The sequence below is a fragment of the Acipenser ruthenus genome, chromosome 1 (assembly GCF_902713425.1).
Source record: "Acipenser ruthenus chromosome 1, fAciRut3.2 maternal haplotype, whole genome shotgun sequence".
In the NCBI taxonomy this organism is placed as follows: Eukaryota; Metazoa; Chordata; class Actinopteri; order Acipenseriformes; family Acipenseridae; genus Acipenser; species Acipenser ruthenus.
The window spans coordinates 99,669,768-99,697,501 of record NC_081189.1 but is presented as its reverse complement, the minus strand read 5'-3'; the positions used below and the strand labels follow the sequence as shown (position 1 = coordinate 99,697,501).

Below are 27,734 nucleotides of genomic sequence, written 5' to 3'. Positions count from 1 at the left end.
ATTTGAATGTAAAGACGCACACTTCTGTTGCTATGTATATCATTGTATGCAAAATAAACAGTGGTGGCTGACTATGATCCACAACCCTGCAGTTTTTATATTTATCACTTACTTGCTAAATAACAGGAAGAAAATGTAATTGTGACAAATTAAGCATAATTATGAATGTACTGCAGCTCCTTTATTATGTGAAAGAAACAACTTGAACGTTAACCAGCTAGATTTTTTTAAATTTTGCATTTTTATAATTAAAGTTGTATGATGTAGAAATAATTACCATTCAATATTGATCCACTGCCTTCTTGCCTAGCACAGCATTCAGCTTTCTATTTACCTTTCGTGCACGTGGGAGTATGGGAGTGTCTAGTGAGCTATGTAAACACATTGGTCATGTGACACGAAAAGGCGGCCCTAAGTCTGCTTTGTGCTCGTATGTAAAGGCCGGCCCTGGTCCAGGAATGCAGGCCCTGGGTCGCATCGAAACAGCAGCCTAAATCTGGGCCGGTTCTGGGCTGCCTTTTCTTTTTAGGAGCGTTCACATATGAGAAAAGGCCGCCTCAAATCGCAAGTGTGAATGGGGTCAAAGAGCATTTGATGAATAGAAACTTGCCTGTGTTACACCAATAGCAATTTTTTTGTAAATAAAAATAACAATGTCTAATCAAACAGGCATGTTCAGGAACAATTCAGTAAGCAGCAGTAAAACACAGATGATACGGGGTGAAACTGAGGCGCTATGGCTGCGCTCAGTGTGTTTATTAAATAAACAAATAAAAGATTTAAACAAAAATAGCACATGGCACTTGAGGCCAAAATAAATAGGCAAACAAAACGGACTAACACTAAACAAACAGTGGACAAACAGACAAACAAAGGCGACGAGTCAAAAAACAAACACGTATCGAGCTGGTCCTTCCAGCACGAAATAGCAATTGTTGTTAATTCTTTTTAATTTACTTTACTCTCCTTCTCTCTCCCATTCTCTATTAACCGAACACCGAACCTCAAGTGAGTGCGTCGTGCTGCTATATATACAGTTGTGCCAGGATTTAATTACTAATTAATTATTCACTTGAATACCAGCACATGAACTAATTTGTGCAATACCCGTGCCACATACTATTACTTACTTTATCTGCACGTGAAGTGATTGTGCAATCCCCGTGCCTCAATACAGTTATGTATATATATTTTTTGTGATTACATTTCTCTTTATTATTATTATTTTCGCAGCAATAATGCCAGCCAGCCAATTACGTTTCTGCTGCATAGACAGAATAAGCGATGAGTCATCATTCAACAAAAGGCTCAACGGAGAGCAGGGAATATTTTCCCCAAGAACATTGCACAACCTGCCCCCAGAACACGGCCACATCGGGACATTCCCACACCATATGAAAAAAGGTGCCCATTGCTCCCTGGGGGACACAGTGCGCACACTGGGGTGTCAGTGAGTCCCATTAGAAAACGTCTCCGAGGGGTTAAGTATATTCTATGAATAAAATAAAAATGGAGCAACTGATGATTAGGATTTTTAGAAGCACAGATCAAATTGTTCCAAACAGTATCCCAAGAAATGTCCTCATCAACAGGAGGTAAGTCCCTATTCCAAATGTCATTAATCATTAGTGGTTGTAACAGGGTGAGGTGCCCTGTACATTGTTTGTTTACTTTTAGATCGGGGTCCCCCTCTGCCCCTGTGTTATTTTGTATCATTATTATGATTTATTATTGTATACATGACGGCGAGCGCCGTATGTTATTGTTTTGTTTATTTTTAAAAACGTGTCCTGGCAGAGGCGAGATCGGTGCTCGTCCTCTGCCAGGAGTAATAATTAAAACTCGTGCAGAAGGTGGCCATCTCCCGAATTAATTAGGTTTGATGGCCACCTTCTGCACGAGTTTTAATTATTACTCCTGGCAGAGGACGAGCACCGATCTCGCCTCTGCCAGGACACGTTTTTAAAAATAAACAAAACAATAACATACGGCGCTCGCCGTCATGTATACAATAATAAATCATAATAATGATACAAAATAACACAGGGGCAGAGGGGGACCCCGATCTAAAAGTAAACAAACAATGTACAGGGCACCTCACCCTGTTACAGTGGTTTATATGAAGCTGTCAGTAGAAGAGTATAGAGCATGGATACCAGTCCGGTTGCCCTACCCATTGCATTCAGTATATTGTGTAAAAGGTGAGACAGTAGTTCTGTGCCCCAGGGAACACTATAAGCACGCATAGCAGAGCGAAGGCGTAAATAAAGAAAAAAGGATGTACCAGGCAAATTATACCGTGATTGGAGGCCCTGGAATGTGCAAAGGTAGCTGTCTTTCATAACATCTGCTAGAGTGTGAACTCCCATATTAGACCACTGAGGAAAAGCAAAAGGGCGACCGCCAGATAGAAGGGCAGCACAGTGAAAGATGGGCGAGTGCGAATACCACTGTGTTCCAATTTTAATATGCCTTTCCACCATTCGCCATACTGTGATCAAATAGGAGATAATAGAACCAAATCGTAATTTACATTGTTTTAGGGAAATACCAGAATAAAGCTGGTCTTGTAATCTATGAGGGAAGACTAGATTTTCTTCTAGTTGTCTCCAGGAGACAGGCACATCGGCCTCAAGCCATACTGCAGCTGGGCGCAATGCAAATGACCAAAAATATAGTTTGAAATTCTGTAAAGATAAGCCTCCTGCGGATTTTTCATGATGCAAAATATGGGGTTTGAGACACGGCTGCTTACCCCTCCAATAACCAATAGGGGGCGGAAGTGGAAGCATTGAGCTGAAAAGTAGTAAAACACAGATGATACGGGGTGAAACTGAGGCGCTATGGCTGCGCTCAGTGTGTAAACAAAAACAGCACATGGCACTTGAGGCCAGAATAAATAGACAAACAAAACGGACTAACACTAAACAAACAGTGGACAAACAGACAAGCAAACATGGCGAGTCAAAAAACAAACAAGTATCGAGCTGGTCCTTCCAGCACGAAATAGCAATTGTTGTTAATTATTTTTAATTTACTTTACTCTCCTTCTCTCTCTCGTTCTCTACTCACCGAACATATATACAGTTGTGCCGGGATTCAATTACTAATTAATTATTAATTTGAATCCCAGCACGTGAACTAATTTGTGCAATACCCGTGCCACATACTGTTACTTACTTTATCTGTACGTGAAGTGATTGTGCAATCCCCGTGCCTCAATACAACTATATATATATATATATATAGGTTTTTTTTTTAATTAAATGTTTTCTCTTTATTATGATTTTGGTAGTTGAAAGAGCCAGTACAAAATACAAAACATCAGTCCCAATTCCCCCCCCCCCCCCAATAACCATTATTCCCAGGGTGGCAGCTCTTCCCTCCCGAGCCCACAGAGGACCCTGAAGATCTAGTTCAGACAATGGTAGTTGTAGATGAGTTTAATAATGCTTTAATGTTGTCCGGATGGTATCACTCTGAGCCGCTAGGGCTCGTTCAATCATTGGCGTCAGCTCCTCTTGAATTTACATTGATTTGAAGTGCTTTCCGACCGGAGTAGCGCAAGGAGAAGCCGTCTCTATCCTGGAGGACATAGTCGATAGGGGTTGCAGAGACAAAAAAAAACAAAAATAACACTGCTGCGTAATATTTAATTAAAATATGGGGGATGGAAGGCTAGAGTGCGTCACGTGATCCTCGCAACTATATATTTTAAATCACTCGTGGAACACAGACCCATTTATATCCCGTGCACCAATACCTATACAGCACAAACACACACTCAATTCGGCAGGGCATTCACCCTGCCGCAGTTTCCTTAACAAGTCAATAAAAAAATAAATGCAATTTAAAATGACTAACAGGTCAACAAAAATTAGGCTCTAGATCATCTGTTGACTCACCTAATTGATCTTGCTGCATCATTGTGTGTTCATGAAATCTAAGCTACTACAGTATGCAACAAAACGTCATTACAAAATCCATGGAATACAGATTAGTCTCATACGTGAAGATACATGTGCCACATCCTGAACAGTAACTTCTTCTCAGCAGCAAAGAATAGGACAGCTCCACATTTATCCTTTGGAGTGTTTTTATGTCTCGTACATGTGTGAATTAAACATGCTTTTGATCATCTAAGGAGGTTTCTTGTCTACAGTTAACATTTCCAATGTTGGGGTAATTTTACTTCACTGTGGTGGGGTGACTCACCCCTGTGTGTAGATTGTGTTTTATGTGTATGTAGTGTGTTATTGTTGGTGTATATAGATTGGTGCACAGGATATAATGGGGCTGTGGAGCACGAGTGATTTAAAAAATATAGTTGTATTTAGGCACAAGGATTGCACAATCACATGCAGATAAAATGTGTATTAATATGTGAGAATGGAGAGTTCACAGATTAGTTCATGAGCTGGGATTCAAGTGAATACTTAATTAGTAATTGAATCCTGGCACAATTGTATATATAGATGCACGAAGCACTCACTCAGGGTTGTGTGTTCGGGAGTGGAGAATGGGAGAGAGAAGGAGAAAATAATTAAAAACTAAAAATATAAACAAATGCTACGGGTGCAGGAAGCACCAGCACCGTACTTGTTTAGTTGGTGTCAGTTATGTGTTCGTGATTTGTTTTGCAATTCACCTTTCACTCACCACTCTGTGTGTTTCTGTTCCGGGTCTGACATCACCACTACAGCCATCCTTGTGACATTCACTTACCAAACAATTATTTTAACAGCAAGTACTGTAACTGCTTCACAAACATCTGTTTTTAGTTTTCATTGTAAGATATATTTATGAAATTGACATGGGATGATGGCATACATATGGCAATCCTAAATAAAATAATCCATCAATGACTGAGTTTCTTTGAAGTAATTTTTTTGTTTGTTTATAAAACAGTGATTAAATGGATGTGAACATCTAATCATCTAATCTCCTGTTACTGTTTCTAAACAAATATATCTAAAAAGGATTTGCATTTCTTTACACACACATATTGTATGCCAACTATTCCGCAAAAAGAAAAAAAAATGACTGCATTGAAATAGAAGAAATTAAATTCAATGTATTGTAAATCAAAGAAAGGTTCTAGAGAGTTCATTAAGGTAGTTAGAAAGTAATGGATTGAAAGTGTAGTCTATAAAAGACTCAAGGTGGTGTCTCTAAGGTTTTAAAATCTGCCCTATGCCCCTAGAATATATTGGCTTCACAGTCTGTATAGTTGAATCTTCTAATAATTGTTTTAACTTTAAAAAAAAAAAGTCTCTGAAGGAAAAACATAAATCATTCTGTCAATCAGCCAATCGGAGTGCTGCATTTAATGCATGAGCACACTACTATTTATGTCTACAGGTGCTCTCTGACAATCCCATACAAAACCACCCCGATCTTCTGATTGGCACAAACAGAGTACATTTCTGAAATGGCCCTCTTCTCTATATCGGTCCCCAACTATTAAGAGTACACCATGCTTTTTATTGCTTGGCAGAGAAGGCACTTGAATAGCTCTGGACAAACAAGTGAGAGAGATTACAGTCCTATAGCATGGAGTGTACCTTTAGAGAGGTTTCAAAGTACAGAAAACTTAATAGAAATGACAATCTTAAAACAATAAGAGAATCATACCTTAATATTTCTGCTGCATAACAGAATATTTTTTTACAGTGACTATTTATGGGCTTGCAACATACATCCCCTAATACAGCCAGTAGACCTTGACAGAAAATTCTATTTCCACAGCTATATTTTTATTTGTCAGATTTCTGTAGAAGGCAATCATAAGATAGGCTCCTATGCAATTTGAATATACTGATGATAGAAGCCATTTTAACACTGCAATGAGTAATGGAACATTTATGTGTAATTTCCTCACCTTATAATTTAATCATTTTCTTGAAATGACTAACCATTTAGATTAGCTTCCAAAATGGTTATACAGAGTGACCTTCACAAATTGTGGACAAGATTTTTCTGAAGACAGGGTTTTAAAAACAAATGAGAACATTGTGTATACCCTGTGGGTCCATGGTTCAATTTGAAACTCTACTGACACCTTATGCAATGGAATTTGAGAGCCCTATCACATCAGTTGCATCCACAAATACATCAAATAGAATGTTTAATCAAAGGAACACGGCTTTTCCGATTTTGATAGATTCTTTGAATCCCAGTATTCCTGCTAAAGTACAGCTATGGCCAAAAGTTGTGCATCACCTAGAATTTAAACAAAACATATATGAACATAATTGATATTTTATTTAACATAATTTAATCAAATAAAGTACAAAATGATATAGCAAAAGTTTACCGGAAGCCATAATAGTAGTACAGTATTTCATGTTAGATTTCAAAATGTCAGATTCTTTCAATTTTGGTCAGTTTTTCATTAAGTATATGGAAAACTACAAAGCGGTATGTAATTCAATATGTTAACGTAACATTATTCAGCAGGTTTCATCCGACTTTAGGAAGCAAAAATAGTTAATTATATAGAGAGATGCAACACTTTTGGCCATAGCTGTAGGTTGTACTGTGATTTTTGTAATGCTTCATTGCCATGTGAATCCTCAGAATGTTCATCAGCAATCAGTGTAACTTTCTGATAGAACATTGAGCTTTAATATAGCTAAACAGAGAGAAAGCAAAACATTATAGAAGGTAAATAAATCTGTAAATTAGAGATTTAAAAAGTTGTTTTAAAAAAAATGTAAATAGATAGCTGATCTATGTGGTAGCTCTTACCTTTTCGTAGTCACCTACAATGACAATGCCCTTTAATCAGGGTTCATCATGCATTTCAATTACAGGTCTATCCCGGGTAAAAAAAAGGTTAAAGGAACAAATAATGGTTCAAATGAAGAAGCAGAATGAAAGGAAAAAAAATAATTCTGCAATACATAAGAACTTGCCTACAAAAGGCAATAACAATATAGCCCTGAGGATGCAGACTTCTGTGTGGGTTGGTTCATGGTTGTGTGTGTGGGTGGGTCTGTCCTTTTTGATGTCTCTATAATCTCACTCGGGTTGCTAAGTATTGTAAGCAGAGCATGACCCTTTCTCCCCTGATACCCAGTTACTGCACATTCTGCCTTAGTACCCTCATTTATTAACCAATATGCATCAGTCCTCTCCTACAACACATTCTTCAATAGTAGCCATGCTGAGAAAGACCAGATCTACCAGATGCAACAGAAAAAAGAAACCGGCTGCTTGCACTAAATTAGTAATTGCTTTTCAATGTATCATCCAGGCAACCATACATTTCACTGCAATGAACTTACAATTTATGTTGAATTGGGTAATATTTTCCATACTGTAATAATACATTTAGGCTGCCTCTAGCTGTATGTACTGTACAGTGTAAATTAAATCTGCTGAAGTCAAAGTAAGGTTTTCCCAGTTAAATATTAGTAGACATGCAAATGACTTCATCAAGCTAAAAAGTTGACTGTCACTATGTTGCCGGCCTCTCTTTGCCAGAAAAAATCAGCAACAGCCAACAGGACTATGCTTGACATAGTCCCAACCAGGAAAAGAAGCCACAGCCTGCAAAGCGAAAAGGCAACTGCAGTACACGCTTCCTGCTACTGCACTAATTTGGTTGGTTAGAAAATGTATTTGGACACAGCATTAAACATACTCGAGCTTTCAAAATATTATTAATTTCATACAAGGTGCTTTATATAATTACATCAGCAGCAAATGTTGTGCTGTCAGGCTGAAGGCACTTACAGCTTTCTATCTCCAGAGTGCAGTTCTGCTCATCAAGGGGATACCTGCGCAGATCCATCATGCAAGCTGCTGTAGTGGTAATTCTGAAAGAAGAAGGAGAAAGAAAAAACTGAGCTTACCAGAGTGTGTGTGTGTGTGTGTTTAAATTCCTAAGAAATACAAACAGACCAGTTTACACTGTATAATGTTGCTTACAATGCTAGCCTGGCTGTTCAGCCATGTACCACTAAGGCACAGGGAGGTAAAGCAACATGCCCTGAGGTAATGCATTGAGATGTGACTCAAAACTTGGATTTGTAGACTTTCATTCCTCAGCTAAAACCATTCAACCATATAGCTTTTTTTAAATCTGGTGTTACTATATAGGTATACTCCTGAACAGTTTGAATAAAATATTGGTCACACTTTATTATTACTGCTGTCATAAAATAGCACCCCCATCCCACAGCAAATGACAAAAACCTGAGCTCCACGAAAATGACAGACTTCCTGTCTAAAATGAAAATATATGTCTTTATTGCTGTACTAACACCAAACATAGCCCAATGTCCAATGGGTTGCCCTTACAATATAATTCATATTTTAACAATGTGCATAGGCCTCTCTGTGAAAAAAAAACATGCATGAAAAATATGTTGGTTGTGTGTGTGTGTGTGTGTGTGTGTGTGTGTGTGTGTGTGTGTGTGATAATGTAGACTTCCATGCATGCAAGATTGTTGGTGCAAGTCTTAACTGCAGCCTTCACAATGCATCAAGCTCTGGGCACTTCTTACCAAATGAATACTTATGAGCGATACAGTATGTAGATATGAAAACATTGCTGTATGGTGTAGTCTTCAACAGTTTAGGAAGAAAAGGAAGCAAAGTTTAACTGAGCTGTGTAGTGCATATTTATGAATATATCATATTTTAACATTAATACCTGAATATCCTAGGCCAACCCCACACATATTAGTTCCTATTAATTTCTTTATATACAGGACGACACCTACATTATGTGATTAATATTTAAATATAAAACTAGGGGTTTAGTCTTTCACAAATGTAATATTTCTTATAAAATTATATTCACAATTCTACCATTTGATTTTTCAAATATATCAAAAGAACTATGAACAGAATAGAAAGGAAATATGAGCTGAGTTATAAAAATATGCGTTCCAGTTTTAATATCAAGAGAGCTTAACCAGTCAAATAACAACGTCAATATACTAACATTAAAATTTTATATATATATATATATATATATATATATATATATATATATATATATATATATAGGTTTAAGGATTTCAAATCAATCATAAATGCTAAGTACTCATAACAGGCAAATATAAACTTAAGTTTATTAAGGCTCACAAAATTAAGAAGAATTTAAAAATTAGAAATCATGGTACTGGAATTATAAGTATAGACACGAGCAGGATTAAAACATTTAAACAAATATTTTCATAATCACGCAGGCTTCTGTATGGTTACATATATGTGCACACAGGGTTCGTGCACAGTACGTACAGTGACGGTGTTAAGCAGCGTTGCAGGATGTAGCAGCGAGAAGTCTTCTTCAGGATGAAGATAGGTAAGCTTGAATGGATCCCCATTACAAGCGAAGGCTCAGTGCTTACTTCATGGCGAGATGAGAGTCGAGATCCAAGAGCCCAAGAGAACGAGTTCATGCTTACTTTGCTTTAAATATAGCGCCCAAAAAGGAGTTTTCTTTGGTGATCCATTCACTTCTGGGTAAAACAAGAAGCTAATCCCTGAATGAAATCAGTCCTTTCATTGGCTTATAAAATTTGAGTTTGAATTTGAAATAAAAAATTTAGAACATGGTTTAAAGTAGTAGAGAGAAATAAGTACTTACTTGTTTGCCATGCTGACATCATTTATTCCTTATAGAACTTAACGCAAAAGAAGAAAAAAAACTGCAGATGGGTTTGTGTGGGGGTGTTTTTAACAGTCAGTTGGATCTGAGTGGGGGTGTATGTACGCTGCAATCTACCTCTCTTCTAATTTCCTATTCTTATGATTGGCTGCAAAGACAACAGGGTTAACCAGTGATTGGATAATGTTTTGTTGAGTGGGTTTTTATTGTGCACAGGTTTCCTAGTAATTAATATTATTTGTGTAATAGAAAATAAAAAAGGACTTGTCGTTAATATCTCCGAGTCACAGAGCCCAAATGTTCGAGTCCGAGTCACACAAGGTTGAGTCCGAGTCTTTTGCGGCCGTGACTCGAGTCCGAGTCCGAGTCACAAAAAATATGACTCTAGTCCCGGACTCGAGTCCTACAAGTCTGGTTTTAAGGGACATTTCCCAAGAAGAGAGACAACATCAAGACTATTTTAATTTATATTTTAAAAAAGTTTAATGGCCTCCATCTATTTATCTATCTATTGAATTAAAAGCTTTATTGACCAAACGTACATGGTAATAAGAAAAAGGATGAGATAGCTATATAAACTAAACCAAAAAGGTCTTTATAATAGATGAGGCACAGGAGCATAAAGTCACCTGGGGTACTTCTGCACATGCTGTGCCTTATCTTGTCGACCTAGAGTGCTGTATTTTGGTACTGTTCCAGAACAAGCGAACGATGCAGTAAAGAAGAAATGCTCATAATGGATTCCTGAAAAACTGGTATATTCCCCTGTAAACCTGTCTTGATTTCACAGAACCAGGATATACGTGAGACTGGTCTAAATTATATAAGAAGAATGAAGGACAGTAATTGCAAGGGTTCTTTAGTAGTACAAATAGAGCCTTCTGGCCCATTTGTACACAAATTATATTTTTGTTAGTCTGCTGCAAATAATTCCTAAGCTTGCCAACTGTGAATAATTTCCGAGCTCACCATGAAGCAGTGAGAATTGTGGAAAGAAGATTAAACTCACAAATATCACAGTTACAAGTGAGTTATTTTTGTCAATTTAAAATCCTTTTGTAGCTTACACCTAACACTGTATCTAGACTTTCATAATAAGGATTGTAACAATCATTCTCATAATAATAATAATAATAATAATAATAATAATAATAATAATAATAATAATAATAATAATAATAATAATAATAAATTGATCCCCAGCAAAGGTTAAGTAGTATGTATAAAGGGGAAATTGAGCAATTAAATGTATAATTGTTTTCTGAATCCATCATTTGGTTGGTGCACATATGAACAATCTCCCCACATATACTGTAACAGCAAATGATTAAATAGCCATTGAGTTCACATCTGAAAGACAAACAACACTGCAATCAAGAGCAAAAAGCATCAGTTTATTGCAACGTATACTCAGGACAGCACATAAAAACTAGAATTTACTAGCCCAAAGAGAAAGTATGTAAAATTAAAAAATCCCTTAGTCCGTAATACATGCAAAAGTATGCAGTTACATGACAGGTCATAAGATATACTAGACCTGCTGCATATAATGTGCATGAAACATGTGTTCAATTATTCAGCAATAATAATTCAAAAGCAGAAGACATCACAAGTGGCATGGTAGTGGGTGCCCATGCAAGTATCTCGTTCCACAATATAGTGACTGCATTGACCAACATGTCCATCAAGTCAGTCTCCCAGGTATTTCCAGGAATGGCAATGTTTGCAGAAAACCACCATCAGAAGGAACAAATACAGCTGTAAGTGGCTTATGACTGATAGCGGTTAACGTGAGCAACACTTTGTCACAATCAATGGACCCAAAACAGTTCTAAATCACAAACCTTCAAAAAAAATTTCCGCTCTTAATTACTATTCAGTTTATTAAACTTCATGCAGTGTGGAGTAGTGGTTAGGGCTCTGGACTCTTGACCGGAGGGTTGTGGGTTCAATCCCCAGTGGGGGACACTGCTGTTGTACCCTTGAGCAAGGTACTTTACCTAGATTGCTCCAGTAAAAACCTAACTGTATAAATGGGTAATTGTATGTAAAAATAATGTGATATCTGTATAATGTGAAATAATGTATAATGTGATATCTTGTAACAACTGTAAGTCGCCCTGGATAAGGGCGTCTGCTAAGAAATAAATAATAATAATAATAAATAATTAAACATTATCACAAAGCTGTTTGCAGCAGTCAAAAAAGTCAAAAGGCCCCTGAACAAGTGAATCCACTATGCCTTTGCTTTGGGTCAATCCCTAGGAATGAGTTAGGATTGGATGCATCTAGAGGTGTGATTCTAATCAAGAGTCCATCAGTAGAAATACATGGAGCAGGCCTTGCCGTACAAAAAGTATCCTTGGTAATCTGGGAAGCCTTAATTCCATGACAGAAAAATACAAAAACAGAACAAACTGTGATTCAGTCCATTAGCCCAAATGAAAACACCATACTTGTTTAATTTGTGACCTGAGCCACATTCAAACCCAGACAGGCATGAGTGGCTAGTGAATTAGATGGGTGTACTACTTACCTCTTATCCGCCGAGACATTTTAAATCTTTCAAAATTATTGTTTTTGTTTGTTTCTTTCCAAAAAAGCATGTCACAGCTTCAGGTTACGACCAGGGGTGCGAAGTGACATTTGAAGTCATGCAGTGTTTTACTGGCACATAATTAAATGACATCAGGACTTGGTTGACATGATGCAGTGATTTATCCTGGCAGCAATATTTTGTATACATGCAGCTATTCAATGGTAAATAATTATTTTAAAAAGTATTTCTACACATGGAAAACAAAACTGAGACAATTAAATTACAGTAACTATAACAATATCAACTGATACACCATGTCATGCACATTTATGAAGATATGATATTTAACATTAATACCTCAGTATCCTAGGCAACACCCCCACTATGTTGGTAATATACAAACATTAGTTAATATTAATATACAGGATGACGCCTCCATTATGTGATTAATATTTAAATATAAAACTAGGGTTTTAGTCCTTCACATATGTTATATTTCTTATAAAATTACATTTACAATTATTTTATTTAATTATTGAAATATATTGTAACGTGCACTGGGGAAGGCAGCAGCGGGGCTGGTAGGTGACGTAATCACACATAAGCCCGATCTACGCTCCTTGCAAAGGAGCCAGCTCTTTTGTACAGTGGTATCGCCGCTATGCTTTAGTGCGCCCGCCCTCCGCCTGTGTGTGGATTGCCTCGCCTTGTGTAATGCGCCTGCCTGCGTTAACCGAGATCACTACAACATCAAAAGAACTATAAACAAAATAGAAAAGAAATAAGAGGCTAAGTTATAAAAAATGTGCTTTCCAGTTTCAAGACCAAGAGAAGTTAACCAGTCAAATAACTAAGTCAATAAGCTAATATTAAAAGTTCATATAAAAAGAATATAAAAGTTAGAAATCATGGTACCAGAATTATAAGTATAGACACAAGCAGGAATAAAACATTTAAACAAACATTTTCATAAGTATGCAGGCTTCCATATGGTTAGGTACACGTGCACCCAGGATTCACACACAGTACGTACAGTGATGGTGTTAAGCAGCGTCTGTTGTGTTGGTGGAATGAAGACTGCATAAACTAACTCGGGAGAGACGAGGATGCGCACTAGCGTCCCCTGAAATGAGTGTCATCAGCCGTCCGCTTTTTTCCACTCTGCAAGCCCGCCATGCAGTCATATCAGAACCTACAGCATCGGAGGACCACGGAGTTCTGAATTGCATACATGCCGGCCTGCAGGCACCAGGCCAGCCTCAGGGATCGCTGGTGAACCAAGGATTCCCCAGCTGACCTAACCCCTACCTCGGCCGGGCAGCCCCTGGGAACTACCCCTCCACGGTCGGCAGTGACATAGCTTGGATTCGAACCAGTGATCTCCAAGCTATAGGGCAAATTCTGCACTCTCGGTGGAGTGCCTTCTCTCGGGAGCCCTGTATGTAGATATTTCTTATACAAACATAGTATTTTATTTGAATCGTTTTCAATAAGTATTTTTACAGTTGTTGATAAATAAATCACGTCTGAAAAAGTCTACTGTTGTAACTATTCAAAATAAGCCTGAAGCTTTCAAGTTCAGTGCGCCAAACACACTGTTTTTACTATGACGGTCAAAATGACAGCTCCGATAGTTCTAGGTATAACGTATTATATCTCCAAAAGTTTTTGCAACCCTGGGTCTACTGATGCTTTGAGATGTTTAATACATATATTTAGGAAAAGTAAAAAAAGCACAGGCGCCTAGCTGCCAATTCAGTGGAGAAAAATGCTTTTTAAAACCGCGATTGGTCAAAAAGACCACTCTGATAGTTCTAGTGTTAAAAGATAAGAATCAGCTTTGTTTGTTTAGACCAGACTGTAAAGAGCAGCACAAGAGGTAATCTGAACCATTCCCCAATTGAAATCTTTATGATCATATTACAAATATCTAGTCCTTGGAAGTAAATTTAGGCTGTTTTGGGGGAAGAAAGGTGAAAGACAAACTTAATTAACATCACATCTCATTCCCACAGTTTGATTATAAAGTATAAAGTACATACAATTAAAACTATGAATTTCTCCCACAACTAGGGGTGCTAGAGCCAGGGGGTATTGCACAGGGGGGGCCATGCCCCCTCAGTTTTTGACAAAAGAAACAGGTGCACAGTGGAAAAAGGCGCTTGAATATCACACTCTGTTTATACTCGGTGTCCTACATAAAAGCGAGGCACTAATTATATCATATAAGAATCTATTTTACCATACTGATGTGGAATGCTACTGCTGAGCACAGCTTTTCGTGCCTTTGAATTGCTGAAAACATACCTACTATCATCCATATACTAAGGCTGTAATGGATTTCACGATTCCTATTGCCGTGTAATATGTAGTTCCCAGTGAAAATTCCTATTCTGAAATACTGTAAATATACATATTTTTATCACTTAAAATCAATACAGCAAACGTTTGTCTTACTGACACACTACCAGTTACACTGAATGTATCAACTCATTAGCTGGTTTAGTTTGTTTCAACAAAAAAGACATCAACTGCATCAAAGATTGGAAATATTTCTGCTAAAGAGTGCTCTGTCCAGGACAAAACGGGGACATTTCACACCTGTTGTTATTTTTACATTCATTTATATTTTTATTTTATTTGATAACTGAAAGGAAAAAAATCATCAACATTATGAGACTATCAAGACACACATTTGTCCATTGCCAAAAATCAGTATGCCCAGGAAGTCTATTTTAGGTTTCTGTTAAAAAAAAAAAAGCATATTCAGATGTTCTGTGCTTCGGCGTGAACGAAAAGGTGTTAGAATGTGCCCACTAGTGCTAAAAATGCGCTCTGAAAGTACACTGGTAGCTGTAATGCCCAAATAATTGCTGGCCAAATTGATGTTAGATTTTATTTACTTTGACGCTTTTTCAGGTATGCTTTTCCATGTGCTATGCATTTCATATCTACACTACGCAGGCGCGCATGTTTCCACAATGTTCAAATCACGGCTAACAAATATGCATTGATAAGTTCAGTAAACTGTTTGTGAGGAAAAGTAAAATATTAGCTGTTAAGTCCAAAAATGTATATTTGATAAAAATTTCAAACATTTAGTCATTTAACTTTGAACGTTTTTTTTTCTTCATTAAATTGTCCACGTTTCACCATTATCTGAAAATGTGTTCAAGGTTTACTATGCAATTTTGAGGTATTGCTGGAGTGTACATGCTGTTAAATGATGCATATGTGGATATAAATTATTATTTTTATAATCGTTCAAGCAGTGGTGAGCTTCAGATATTTTAGTGAATTACATGATTTCACTTGAGTCTAGCGACTGAATTAAGGGCTCATTTTACAGCTTTTTAATATATTTTTAGACCCAGTTTAGACTATTCCATGGATATCATTCTTGCTTAATGACACATTTCATCCGGACCTGTACAGTGAAGCAGTGGTTTTACGGCAGTGTAAATCCATAATACAAGTTAAGTTAGAACACTGCGGGAGTTATACAATTCAACACATAACCCATACTGTATCTGGTGGAGTGAAGACGCTGCAGACAACTTTAAATCATTACTGGCACCAGCCAAAGCCACAAAGCGAATCTCTATAATAATAATTGATAGCATGGTGAGTTAATATCGTGGTATACCATCATACCGTGACATCCCTAATAATAACTCTAGAGAAAATTATCACTTTTGAATGTGACAATGCATTTTTTTCTTTAATATATAGTATGTTTAATTATGAAATATCATAAAATACCTATTTTTAGACTGAAATAATCCATTGTTTACATGATTTTATTCTGTGTTTTTAATACATTATAAATCTCAGGGTGAATATGTTGGAATAGAAAGGTATTGGTCGTAGCTGAAGGTGAACTACTATATTACATGATTGCAATATTTCAGTACTTGAGTAAAGTAGAGAAGATCTTCATTAAATTGTCCATGTTCCACACTTATCTAAAAATATTAATAATGTATTACTTATTTAAAAAAATCTTAAAAATGTAATACCCAACTAACCCAAACCATTTTTCTCTCTTAATTACAAAATGTTCCTGTTTACAATTTTTCCTACATAATTTCTTTATTTCTAGAATTATGTACATTGCTAGGGCAGCAGTGTGGAGTAGTGGTTAGAGCTCTGGACTCTTGACCGGAGGGTTGTAGGTTCGATCCCAGGTAGGGGACACAGCTGCTGCACCCTTCAGCACCTAGATTGCTCCAATAAAAATAATGTAATTGTATGTAAAAATAATGTGATATCTTGTAACAATTGTAAGTCGCTCTGGATTAGGGTGTCTGCTCAGAAATAAATAAATAATAAATATGCTAAGTATCTCTATCTGTTGTCAGGCTGTTGTCAGGACTGTTCTCTGAAGAGGGTTAGTATGGTAACACAAGTGGGCATGAATGTCATTAGCATTCTGGCTCTTGTAGTTAAATATAAAATTCATGAAAGGCAAATAAGTTAAATCAAACCTGCATCCCACACAGTGTTATGTAAAACCTACAGTATATACTAAGAAAAAAGGATTAAACATTTTATGGATATTCCGGTTTGCAAGTCACTGCATGTTTTATCCGTCTATGATCATTGTCACAAATATTTATGAGAAATGCGCACGAGTAATTAGTGTAACTTGAGGATAAAAAATGTTAATGTCCATATTTATGACAAATCTATTAGGTAAAAGGTTAATCGTTTTTTGAAAAAGTGAAAAGTTAAATTGGGCAGCAGGACTGCTGAATGACCCAATACCATTACTGTAGTTCTCAATAAACAGACTTGAATAAATGGTTCCCCCAAAATTTATTGCAGAGGTTAATTCGTTGTGCTCCAAATTGATCTGGAACAATAAAAAATCCAGAATCCGCCTAACCACTTTGCAGCGCCCCAAATCCGCTGGGGGTCTCGCCTTACCGAATTTTCAATATTATTATTGGGCTTTCCTGCTCAGGGCTACGAAGATGTGGTTACATCCAGAAACTCCAGCTTCTTGGCGTCCCATTGAAGATAATTTAGTGAAACTGCATCGTTTGCAGGGTCTCCCTTTTTCTGGGTTAAAGCACAGATTTGTTTCGATTCGCATGGGTACCATCATTACCAATACTTTACACATTTGGAATAAGGTTAATTTATTTTTTCATATGCCTGCTGGACTGCATACACTGTCTCCTATTTGGCATAATGTTCACCTATTAACAGGCTAACACCCTTTTGTCTACTCTTCTTGGTCTACACGCAATGTACATATGTTGGGTGACATCTTTAATGACACTGGCCTCTGCTCATTTCAGGATTTACAAGAAGAATACTCTCTTCCAGTCTTTTCTTTTTTTATACCTCAGGCTTCGTTCATCCCTCCGTGCTTATGGGGTTCCCTGGGATGCTCCTTTGCGTCCTCACCCTTTGGTAGATGTTTTCTGCAGCTCTCCTAGCTCAGGACTTGTATTTATGACCCTTCTAATTATGCTCTTTTGGGATAGAGAGTTAAGCAAGGTTGCTGTCACCCCTGACTGGGAAACTGTCTGGGAAAAAATTATCATCCAAAAATCTGGCCCATCAGCTTATTCATTTTAAATTGGCTCATAGATTCTATGCTACTCCACTTAGGAGGTTTCAGATGAAAATTGCAGATCCTATGTGCCAGGTTTGTGCCTCGGGAGTGACAAGCTCTTACTTACAAATATGTTCTGGGAGTGCCCAAAAATTGTTACCTTTTGGCAGTTTGTTGTGACTACTATGGGCTCTATATTGGGTGTGGCAGTGCCCCTCACTCCTGAGGTACTCCTACTGGCTGATGATTCCCGGTTGATGTTGACATCACACTCAAGGAAGCGTTTCCTGGCAGGGATGACAGCAGCCAAGAAAACTATTCTGAAGGGATGGATGGAGCAGTCTATTTCTTTCTCTTCTGTCTGGCTAGATTATTATTTTAGAAAGATCCACGGCTCGATTACACTCAGCCTCTGCTGGCACGATGGCAGCCAGGTGGCACAGCTATTTTAGTTTTGTATTAGCTTTTTACTCTTTTGTTGTTTTTCTGTGAGTTGTATATTTTTTCTCTATTTATATTATTATTGACTATTTGTATTTTTATTATTTTCTTTCTGTGTTTGTTTTACTTGTTTCAATTGTATTGATCTCTTTTCTTGTCCCCTTCCCTTGGGGTGGGGTTAAAATTTAAAAATAAAAAAAACAGTTTAAACTATAATATATACTTTATATCATGAGTGAGTGGATATGAAAACAAATTGGAACACGTTTTAAATAATAGTCAAAAAGGGATATTGAGGTGTTAGGTATTTCACAACATTATAATTAAGCCAGCTCCATCCATAGGTTTTTCATGCTTACATAAATTACAGTTGGTTATGTATTCTTTAAATCACGTGGAAAATGTGTATAAAACCATAAATATTAAACTGAATTCCCCTATGAACAAGAATGAAATTATATAAATAGCTTTAAATTAATTTAGACTTGCATGGCACATTTAAAATAAAACTATGAATTTAGTCAATTTTTCCTTTTGCCTCACAACACAGGGCTGATGGGGATTCTTTATTTCTCTAATTTTATATGATAAATGTAACCACATCCAATATCAAATAAAAGAAACTTCAAATCACATCAACACTTTAGGACACCCTGGCAATAACGGCTCTGCATCAACATGCTGTAAAGTGTTTCAGCCAATCAGAGTGCTGCATTTTTGTTTTTCCTGAGTTTCACAGCACCTGCACTGTCACATTTTGAAAACTGCAATCAAATCACATCACCGTTTCCCTTCCTAAAAATGAATAAACACAGAGACAGAACAGCAACTACAGTGACAGCTGCCAAATAGTTCACAACAATAAAATGTACAAATAAACCTATTTGAAATACAGACTTAAACTAGGGGAAAAACTAGCTCACAAATCTGTTTTGCTGGTTCCATTTCTAATCATTACTCTCACAATCACTACAACTAATCTAATCATTACTCGCCCCCTAAGCATGGCATATAAACATAAACTTTTTTTTTTTTATCTTAAACATTGTGACAAAACAGGCAGTTAAAAACAATAAAACACTGATAATAATAATAGTAATAATAATCATCACAACTTGGTAATTATGTGTTAATGATAGGAAATGCATTATTCATTTTAAGATAAAAGTAAAATAGAAATGAAGCATGTATAAATGTGCACTTACCATGCTCAATCCTGGAAGAGCAGCAGAATTCAGATCATGCAGTACTACTGTTTATATTTTAGAGCACGCTGTTCATTAGAGCATACAGTGCTCTCCCTTGTTGTTTCACGCTTTGAAAATAAGTAAGGTTATGTTCACTGTAAATGCCCCCTCCATAATTCACAAGTCACAGAGCGGAACAACAAGGGACTGAATAATATGGAGCACGATTAGGAATGCAATGCTTTCTTGCATTTCAAATTTGTAGGCAGGTTTCTAATTAGGTTTATATACTACACAGCACACTGTGAAATGTAAGCCATAAAAACAAAGTCAATATTCATCCTGTGCCATGGTTTGTTCCATTTGTGGCCTACATTTGTTAAATTCAGTGCTGTGTGTGAAGTTCTGCATGAATTTAGACCATGGGGTAGAGCTACACATACAGGTATATACTCCCTATAGTTTTGATATACAGTAAGAGCAAGCATAGATTTGATTTCCATTACACGAGAGTAGATGTTAAAACTTCATGCTGATTTGAACTCGGCTCTCGCCAAGATAAGCACCAACTAAGACGTAGCTTTACAGTAAACTAATGTGATCCATATGCGTCTCCATCCATTTACGTTTCCTTCCATATGATGATGTAGATATCCTTCTGTCTGGTGTTAATGGCTGAAGTGTAATGCTGGCTCCAGGGATCAGCTTATTTTGCCTCCCTGGCGCATCAGCACACACAACGGCTGTGATGCTGGCTCCGGGGATCAACCAAAGTGCGGCCTCCCCAGCGCATCAGCATGACAACCGTCTGGATTGAGCTAAGTAGGGTACATCTCCGGGGTTTTTCAAGTGGGCACCTTCCATCCTCAGTGTTTCGTCGACTAGCCCACGACACCTCAAGAGGGCTCGACGGTGATTCTGGCGTCCCAGCATCACCCCCCTCCGTCCCCCACTCAACTCAGCCCAGCTTACTTACCTGTCCTGAGATTAGACCTCTGAGTACCAGTGTGTGTTTGCTATAACAATATGATAATTTTCTACATCACTATCATATGCATGGGCAATTTAAAGCTATTGGAAGCTATATGTAGGCATAAACAAGCAAGGCCACTTTAATAAACAAATTGCTGTTTTTTGGGCTCTGATGTTAATGGTCTGTAGTTTTTGTTACTAAGCAGTGAATTGTTGGCAATTTCAATGTGCACTAGCACAATGAGTCAAGTGAGAACAACTGCCTCCCTCAGTGCACATTGGTACTGCCAAGTCGAGGTGTCATGTTTGTTAATTACAAGACAAGGGAACGCAGATAAACCAGAGTCTGAGATCACATTGAACAAAGGCTGAAAACATGCACCATCAAAGGAATATGTTAAGAACACTGAAAAAAACAGACTATTTAGTAAAACAGACTCCCCCTATTACAACTAACAAAGCAAAATTGCCTCAAACTGGTTCTAATAGTGTCTCCAAATTGGAAGGGACTAACATAAAGTGATCTTAATTAACAACTTTCAATTTAAAAACTTGTTGCTGTAGAGACCCTCTGCAACCAATAAAACATAATGACACAGTCCACCTTGGACCGAGTAAGTCGACAGCCGGTCATTATAGTGTTGTTATCTTCATGCGGTGCTCCCAGTAGAGGACTCCCAGTAGAGTTGACAGGTCTACAAACACTACTGAATTAACATTGTATGACGCTATATAAGTGGTTAACATTAAGTGTTCAGAAATGACAGTAAATACAATTGAAATATGAGCATATTAATTATAATGAACCTTTTTCATAATAATTCTTACAGTAACTTTAATGTGATACGCTGAAAGACACATTTCAATCTAACCCCCCCATCCCTCACTTAACATCTACACAAATGGTACTACAATGCTTCCAATTGTCCAGGCAGGCACAGTGACAAACAGAATAAATATTATTTAAAAAAAAAATCTCTACTCAACGCATAGCTTTGCTCTGAAATGCTATTGAAAGTGTAAGGCCAGTAATAAATACAAGCATGTTATTGGCTTTGCATTTTCATTGGCATTGTAATTATTTTAGAATGCAACATAATGCAAAACTGAGAATTATTCCCTACAATGAAGGCAGCATGTTAAATTAACCATGTATTAACAGTGTAAAACTATACTAAACTGCCTTATAGCAAATGTTTTAATTAGAAATATACATACATACTGTATTTAATTTAAACATAGTTCTTTTTTTCAGTGTGCAGAACATTGGGAGGTTAATAATGATTATAACAAGAAATAAAAAATAAAAAAAAAACAGAATTCTTAAAGTTTTTTTCTCATTTTGGTACATTTGCAAGTCAGAGTGAAACTTGTGGTTTAAGTTATATTCCATTGGCCCTGCCATGACATGGAGATACAAAGCATTTGAAAAACCACGCTTACACCGTGCATGGAAGACCTGAATTTCTAAATCTATATTTCTTTCATGATAAAAAGATAAAAAAAACTGTAAAAATGAAAAATGAAGACCTGATTTTTTAAATCTATATTTCTTTCATGATAAAAAGATAGGAAACTGTAAAAATGTATAACTGTTCAAGAAATGTGTAAACGTGGTCTATCCAATAATGTAAAAATGTCCCTCGAAACCCAAACACACAGATCTATAAAAAGTAGTGAATGGATGGTACAAACCTGAGACCGTAGAGCACTGACCCATCAGGGTGCAGCCGGATCATTCTGTTTTTCACTGTGACCCCGTGCACAAATGATTTCTTGTCATTGAGGAAGTAGGTATCAGGCACCCACAGCTGATCTGCCACTCTGTTGTCTAGTGTCAGGTTGAGCGGTATTCCAGAGTAGGAAAGCCGTTTGTCCCTCCAGTACTGTTGAAAGTACATTGTGAGAGTATAATCCTGGTGAAAGAAAAAAATAATAATTAAGTGCAAAGAATATAGATATGGAACTAGAATACTGATTAAACCACAGGATTCTTTTTTACTGATTAAAAGAGCATATTTAAAATGGAATGTTCATTTAAACTCCAACATAGAGTGAAGGAATCTAAAACCAGATATAAAGTACATAATTACTTTAATGGATTCATTGAATGGCTGCAGTATTGATTTCTGCCATGTCCCAACCATTTTTGTTATCAGGAAAGCAGAACAAATATATAATACTGCTGGAGTCTGTTCCAAAGATTGCTAAGGCTACCTATCTATCGTCAACTGCCACTTTTCAATCAAGCCTTTCTATAAAAAACGATTTTATACAACTACAGTATAAGATGGGAAGGGTTGATTCAAGAAAAAATAAATACAATGTATGCAAATTCTGAGTTGCATGTGCAAAGACTGAATTTGAAAAACTGCCTAGTGATCAGGGTACCTATGTTTTCTCTCTTGGAAACAATTTTCAAGGGTCGTTTTGTAAAACGTTGTAACACAAGCATTCATGCGAAGTGTTTTGGGATTGCGCCATCCTCTTCATGTTGTGATTTTGAAGGGAGTTTGAGATGGGAAGCTGGCAGAAGAAAGATTGCTATTTATTACCGTAGCACCGTTGTTATATAAATAAACAATTATTATTTTTCTAATACATACGTCCAGTCTTTTGCAATATACAGCTTATTTACAATTTATATGGGAACTGCGATTTGGAAAGTGGCTTTATTAATTTTAGAGCTGCTATGAAAAATATAGATGTGTTAAAAAAATACTGTAAATACTGTACATGCAGCTAGGCATACTGTATGCATCATAGTTCATAATTCCCAAAGGAATTCAGTTCAAAGTGTTTTAAACTTGAATATTCACTTATTATTTGGCTGTCGGTATTCAGAGTACAGAATATCCGTGTACATGTTTCAAATCTGACACAAAGAAAAAAAGAAGATACGAAATAAATTACTTAAGAAAACAGTTTTTTGTTTGTTAGAAACCTATCTTTTTTTTTACATCAGTACTTTACAGCAGTTTATGAAGCCTTTAGCCTCTCATAGGCAGACCTGTCAAGTCTTCCGCATTCAACGGGAGAATAACACATTCAGAACTAATCTCCAACTCTCTTTCTTAAAAAGAATGAAAATCTATTTTTCTAATTGCCCACCCTTGACAGATCTGCATAGGTTACTGCAGTACTGTGTCTATATTAGCCTGCATACATTGAGATAAATTCATTTGTTTGCTAATCCAATGCATCATTCGAAAAGTTAAAGTATTTAGATTACAACTATGTGTATATTATTTGAGTCAGGGAATGAATGCGATAGAGAAAGTATTTATTACAGATTAGACACGATAACACTTATGCATATTATATGTTCTTGGATAACACATTTAAGCGATAGTGCCCGTCGATGATGGCTCTACCATGTGATAGTTGACCATGACAGGAGTTATGCGTCCTGAGCCAAAGGCAAAGGTGCTCATGAAAGTCAAGGTCAACTATCACACGGTAGAGCCATCATCGAGAGGGCACTATCGCTATTAGAACACGATTTTTACCATTGTTTTCTTTAAAAAAAAACACCTTAAAACCTAGATTTACCATGAACTTGTACTGATTCATCAGTAGGGTTGCCACCTGGCCCCATAATTCTGGAACACTTTTAGATGGGGCAAGGTTTTTAAGATGCCCTTAAACTGAAAGAAATAAAAAGGTGAATTGAGCACTAAACACTAAACTTCTTAATTATCCGAATCATTGTGATAATACAAATCTTACAAAATAAAATAAAAACATCTTGAATAAACATGTGTGTAGGTTTATTCAAGATACTTTTTTATTTGGTAAAATCAGTATTTCAGTTCTCAATATTTGAAAGTTGCTATTTATATCCTGTTAATTAGTAAAATATAGCCCTAATTTACATTGACTCCCAATTAAATAATAACACTGATCAGGTGTTCACGGTGTCTGGTGTCAGGAATAGTGAACAGCTGGTCAGTATTAATGATATGAGTGGGAGAAGGTGATATACTATTAGAAACTATGAAGAAACTTAAAAATATACAGTATATTTTTAAAACTATTAATAAAATGAATACATATTGATGATGGTACTTATTCATTTATTTAATTTGTTAAAAGCTATTATTGTATTGTCGTGCTGCCTCGAGATAATTAATCAACACAATCGATTTAGCAAAGGTTTAGCGCTCAATTCACGTGTTGATTTCCTTCAGTTTAAAGGCAACTTCAAAGTCCTGGGGTGTGGTGCAAGATGGCGGCCTGAGTGGAAGGGAGATGTAATTGCTGAGGAATAAATAAGGGTTTTCTCACTTTAAATGACTTAATTACTGATTTAGTGCAGTTGCAACTGAAAATTCATACGCCATGTAAGGTAATAATACTGCTAAATAGATAGCATTTCCACCATCGAAAGACTTTTATTTATAGAAATAAAGACAATACAAAAACTGAAGAAAGGATAAAACAGGTTGCGCGAAGTAACAGCATGGAAAACTCAGGCAAACGGAAAGATAAGCAAACAGTGGAAAAAGGGGAAAAGTACTGTACACCAATATATAATGTACAGTTAAGATTGTAAAAATAAAAGCGGACAAGAAGATGTGATGAATATAAAAGGAAACGAATAAGCAATTTGGAAGATTGGAAGAATGTGATTTGGATCCTGATACTCCAATAAAAAGCCCAGCTCTCAAAAGAGGGGAAATCGAACCAACCTTCTCAGAAATGCAGGAGAATATTATCGGGATTCTTGCAGCGAAAATTAATGGAAGTGCAGACAATTTAGAGGGAATGATCAGGAGCAATACAGTATCGAGGCACTAGAAAAAAACAATAGACTTTGTTTTCAAAGAGGTGCAGGATGTGAAAAGTGATGTTAAAGAAGTTAAACAAAAAAGCAAAGAACAGGAGAAGAAAATATATGAACTTGAATAGAAAGTTAATGAAGCAGAAAGATGCAAACAAAGATGGAATCTGAGACTTTATGGAGTTCCTGAGAAATCAGATGAGGATATGAAAAAAAAGCTTACTGAAATTTGCAAATCAGTGCTCCCGGAATATGAAGCAAAAATAGAATCTGCAATTGACATTGTCCACTGCTTAGGAAGAATTAAACCAAGCGAAAACCTGAGACCAAGAGCATCCAACTCACTGCTAGAACAACGAGGGACCTGCTGTGGAAGATGGCAAAAGTGAGTGAATTTCTGAAAAACAACAAGCTGAGATTCAGAGAAGATCTAACATCAATGGATAAGGCAACCCGGATTCACAATTTTATTTCAAAACATTGAAGAAGAGATTAATTAAATACAAAATAATTTTCCTGATGCTAAGATAATTTGGGGAGGGTTTTAACACAGCTCCTAATGAGAATTTGGATAGATACCCCCCAAAAAATTTACCTATAGGAGAGTCCTTTGAAATAAGTAATTTATGTGTGGGATTAGGAATCATTGATATTTGGGAGATGCAAAAACCCTAACAAAAGGCAATATTCTTAGTGCAGTAAAGATTTGTCAAAATAATCAAGAATTGATTTATGGTTAATATCTATATGGAGTTTTGGAAAATAGGGTCACTGAAGTGCTTATTGAACTATTTGCTCTTACAGATCATAAAGCAATATATTTAACAATTAATCTGTCTGGTTCCACAGTAGATAAAATTAATACAAGTTACTGGAAGTTTAATAAAATATTGTTAGAAGATAGTAAATTTAGGGAGGAAGTGAAACTTATTATTAATTATTGTTGGAGACAAGCTAATTTGATGAAAATATTTGGAAAGACTAGCAGCCATAAAAAGGGGAAAAGAGATAACTAACAGTAAAAGATAAAAACAAAAAAAATATATATTATTAAGGACATTTTTTATCTTACTGAAAAGCAGGATATGAGCCCTCAAGAGAGACAAAAAATATTATTACAATTAGAATTTGACAAAATATATGAGGAGAAAGCTAAAGCGGCATTTATGAGAGCTAGAAGAAAATGGATGGAAAAAACAGAGAAGAATACTAAATATTTTTATAATTTGGAAAAATGAAATTCTTAATTTACTTCACTTAATAAGTGAAATGTTAATGGTACATCTCTAAATATGTTGCTACATTTTACCAAAAACTATATACATCAATACAATCAAAGTCTAATATGGATGCATATTTAAATTTAATAACAGAAAATGCGAAAACTACAAGTGATGATTTTAAAGAAATATGTGATCAAGAATTAAGTGTTGAGGAAATTAAGGCAGGTATAAATAAGCTAAAAGATAACAAATAGTGAATTCTACAAGACATTTCAAGACAAACTAATATATATATACTGTATATAACGATTGAAATAGGAGAATTGCCTCCATAATTAAAGCAAGGTTTAATTTCTTTGATACCCAAACCTAATAAAGATAATCTCATACTAGAAAATTGGGGGAAAAAAAATGTTTAAGTAATGATGCAAAATGAATGGCTTTGATTTTTGCAGATAGATTAAAGAATGGATTAGACCAAATTATTGAGCAATCACAATCTGTCTTTATGCGGGGCACACATATATGTAATAGTATTTGTTTAGTATTGGATTTGATAGACTACAGTGACCTTATTGTTGAAGACAGCTTGATTTTATTTGTGGATTTTTACAAAGCCTTTGACACTGTTGAACACAAGTTCACATTTAAGACGCTACAATTTTTTGGTTTTGGTACATATTTTCAGAATGTTATTAAGACTATTTATAATGGATGTAATAGTTCAATTCAAATGCTAAATGGAACCTCCCCAAGATTTTATATTGGCAGGCAGGGCTCTGCTACCTCTCCTTTCCTCTTTTTATTGGTCACACAAATTGTGGCTCTTTATATTAATAAAAATAAATTCCAAGGCATAGATATATTGGGAAAAGAATTGAAGATATGTCAATTAGCAGATGATACCACCATCTTTTTGAGAGACAAAGGGGAAGTTGTAAAGTCTATTAAGAGTATAGAGATGTTATTTGCTTTAAAAAAAAAATGTGAGTTGAGGGAAATATTTGACATTCCAATAATAAAAAAAAATGTAATTACATATCTTGGGATTAAGATTGGTAATGATCAAAAAGAAAGTAGGTTAAACTTTAGAAAAAAACTAAAAGAAAATTGAATTCCTGGCTGTCGAGGGATATATCTCTATCTGGACATGTTTTACTATCAAAGACAGAAGGATTATCCAGATCAGTTTATGCACCAGTTTCATTAGATAAACCTCAATATGTAAAAAGGAGCGTGATAAAGTTTTATATAATTTCATTTGGAAAAACAAACCTAATTATTTAAAGAAGGATATACTTTGTAACACACAAAAACAAGGTGGTCTTAATGTCTTGGATTTTTAAAGTAAGTTGGATAAAGAACTATATTAAAAATAGGGACAGTATTTGGAATATT

At 36.0% G+C, this 27,734-nt stretch overlaps 1 protein-coding gene across 1 annotated transcript in view; it reads right to left on the bottom strand.

Moving 5' to 3' along the window:
* LOC117421383 (gamma-aminobutyric acid receptor subunit beta-1-like) overlaps positions 1-27,734 on the bottom strand; it is a 124,509-nt gene that overhangs the window by 45,638 nt on the left and 51,137 nt on the right. The window contains exons 4-5 of the mRNA XM_034035726.3: positions 22,026-22,246; positions 7,741-7,823 (exon numbers count right to left, since the gene is read on the bottom strand). Of these exons, the coding sequence (XP_033891617.2) occupies positions 7,741-7,823; positions 22,026-22,246 (304 nt within the window). The remainder of the gene's footprint in view (positions 1-7,740; positions 7,824-22,025; positions 22,247-27,734) is intronic.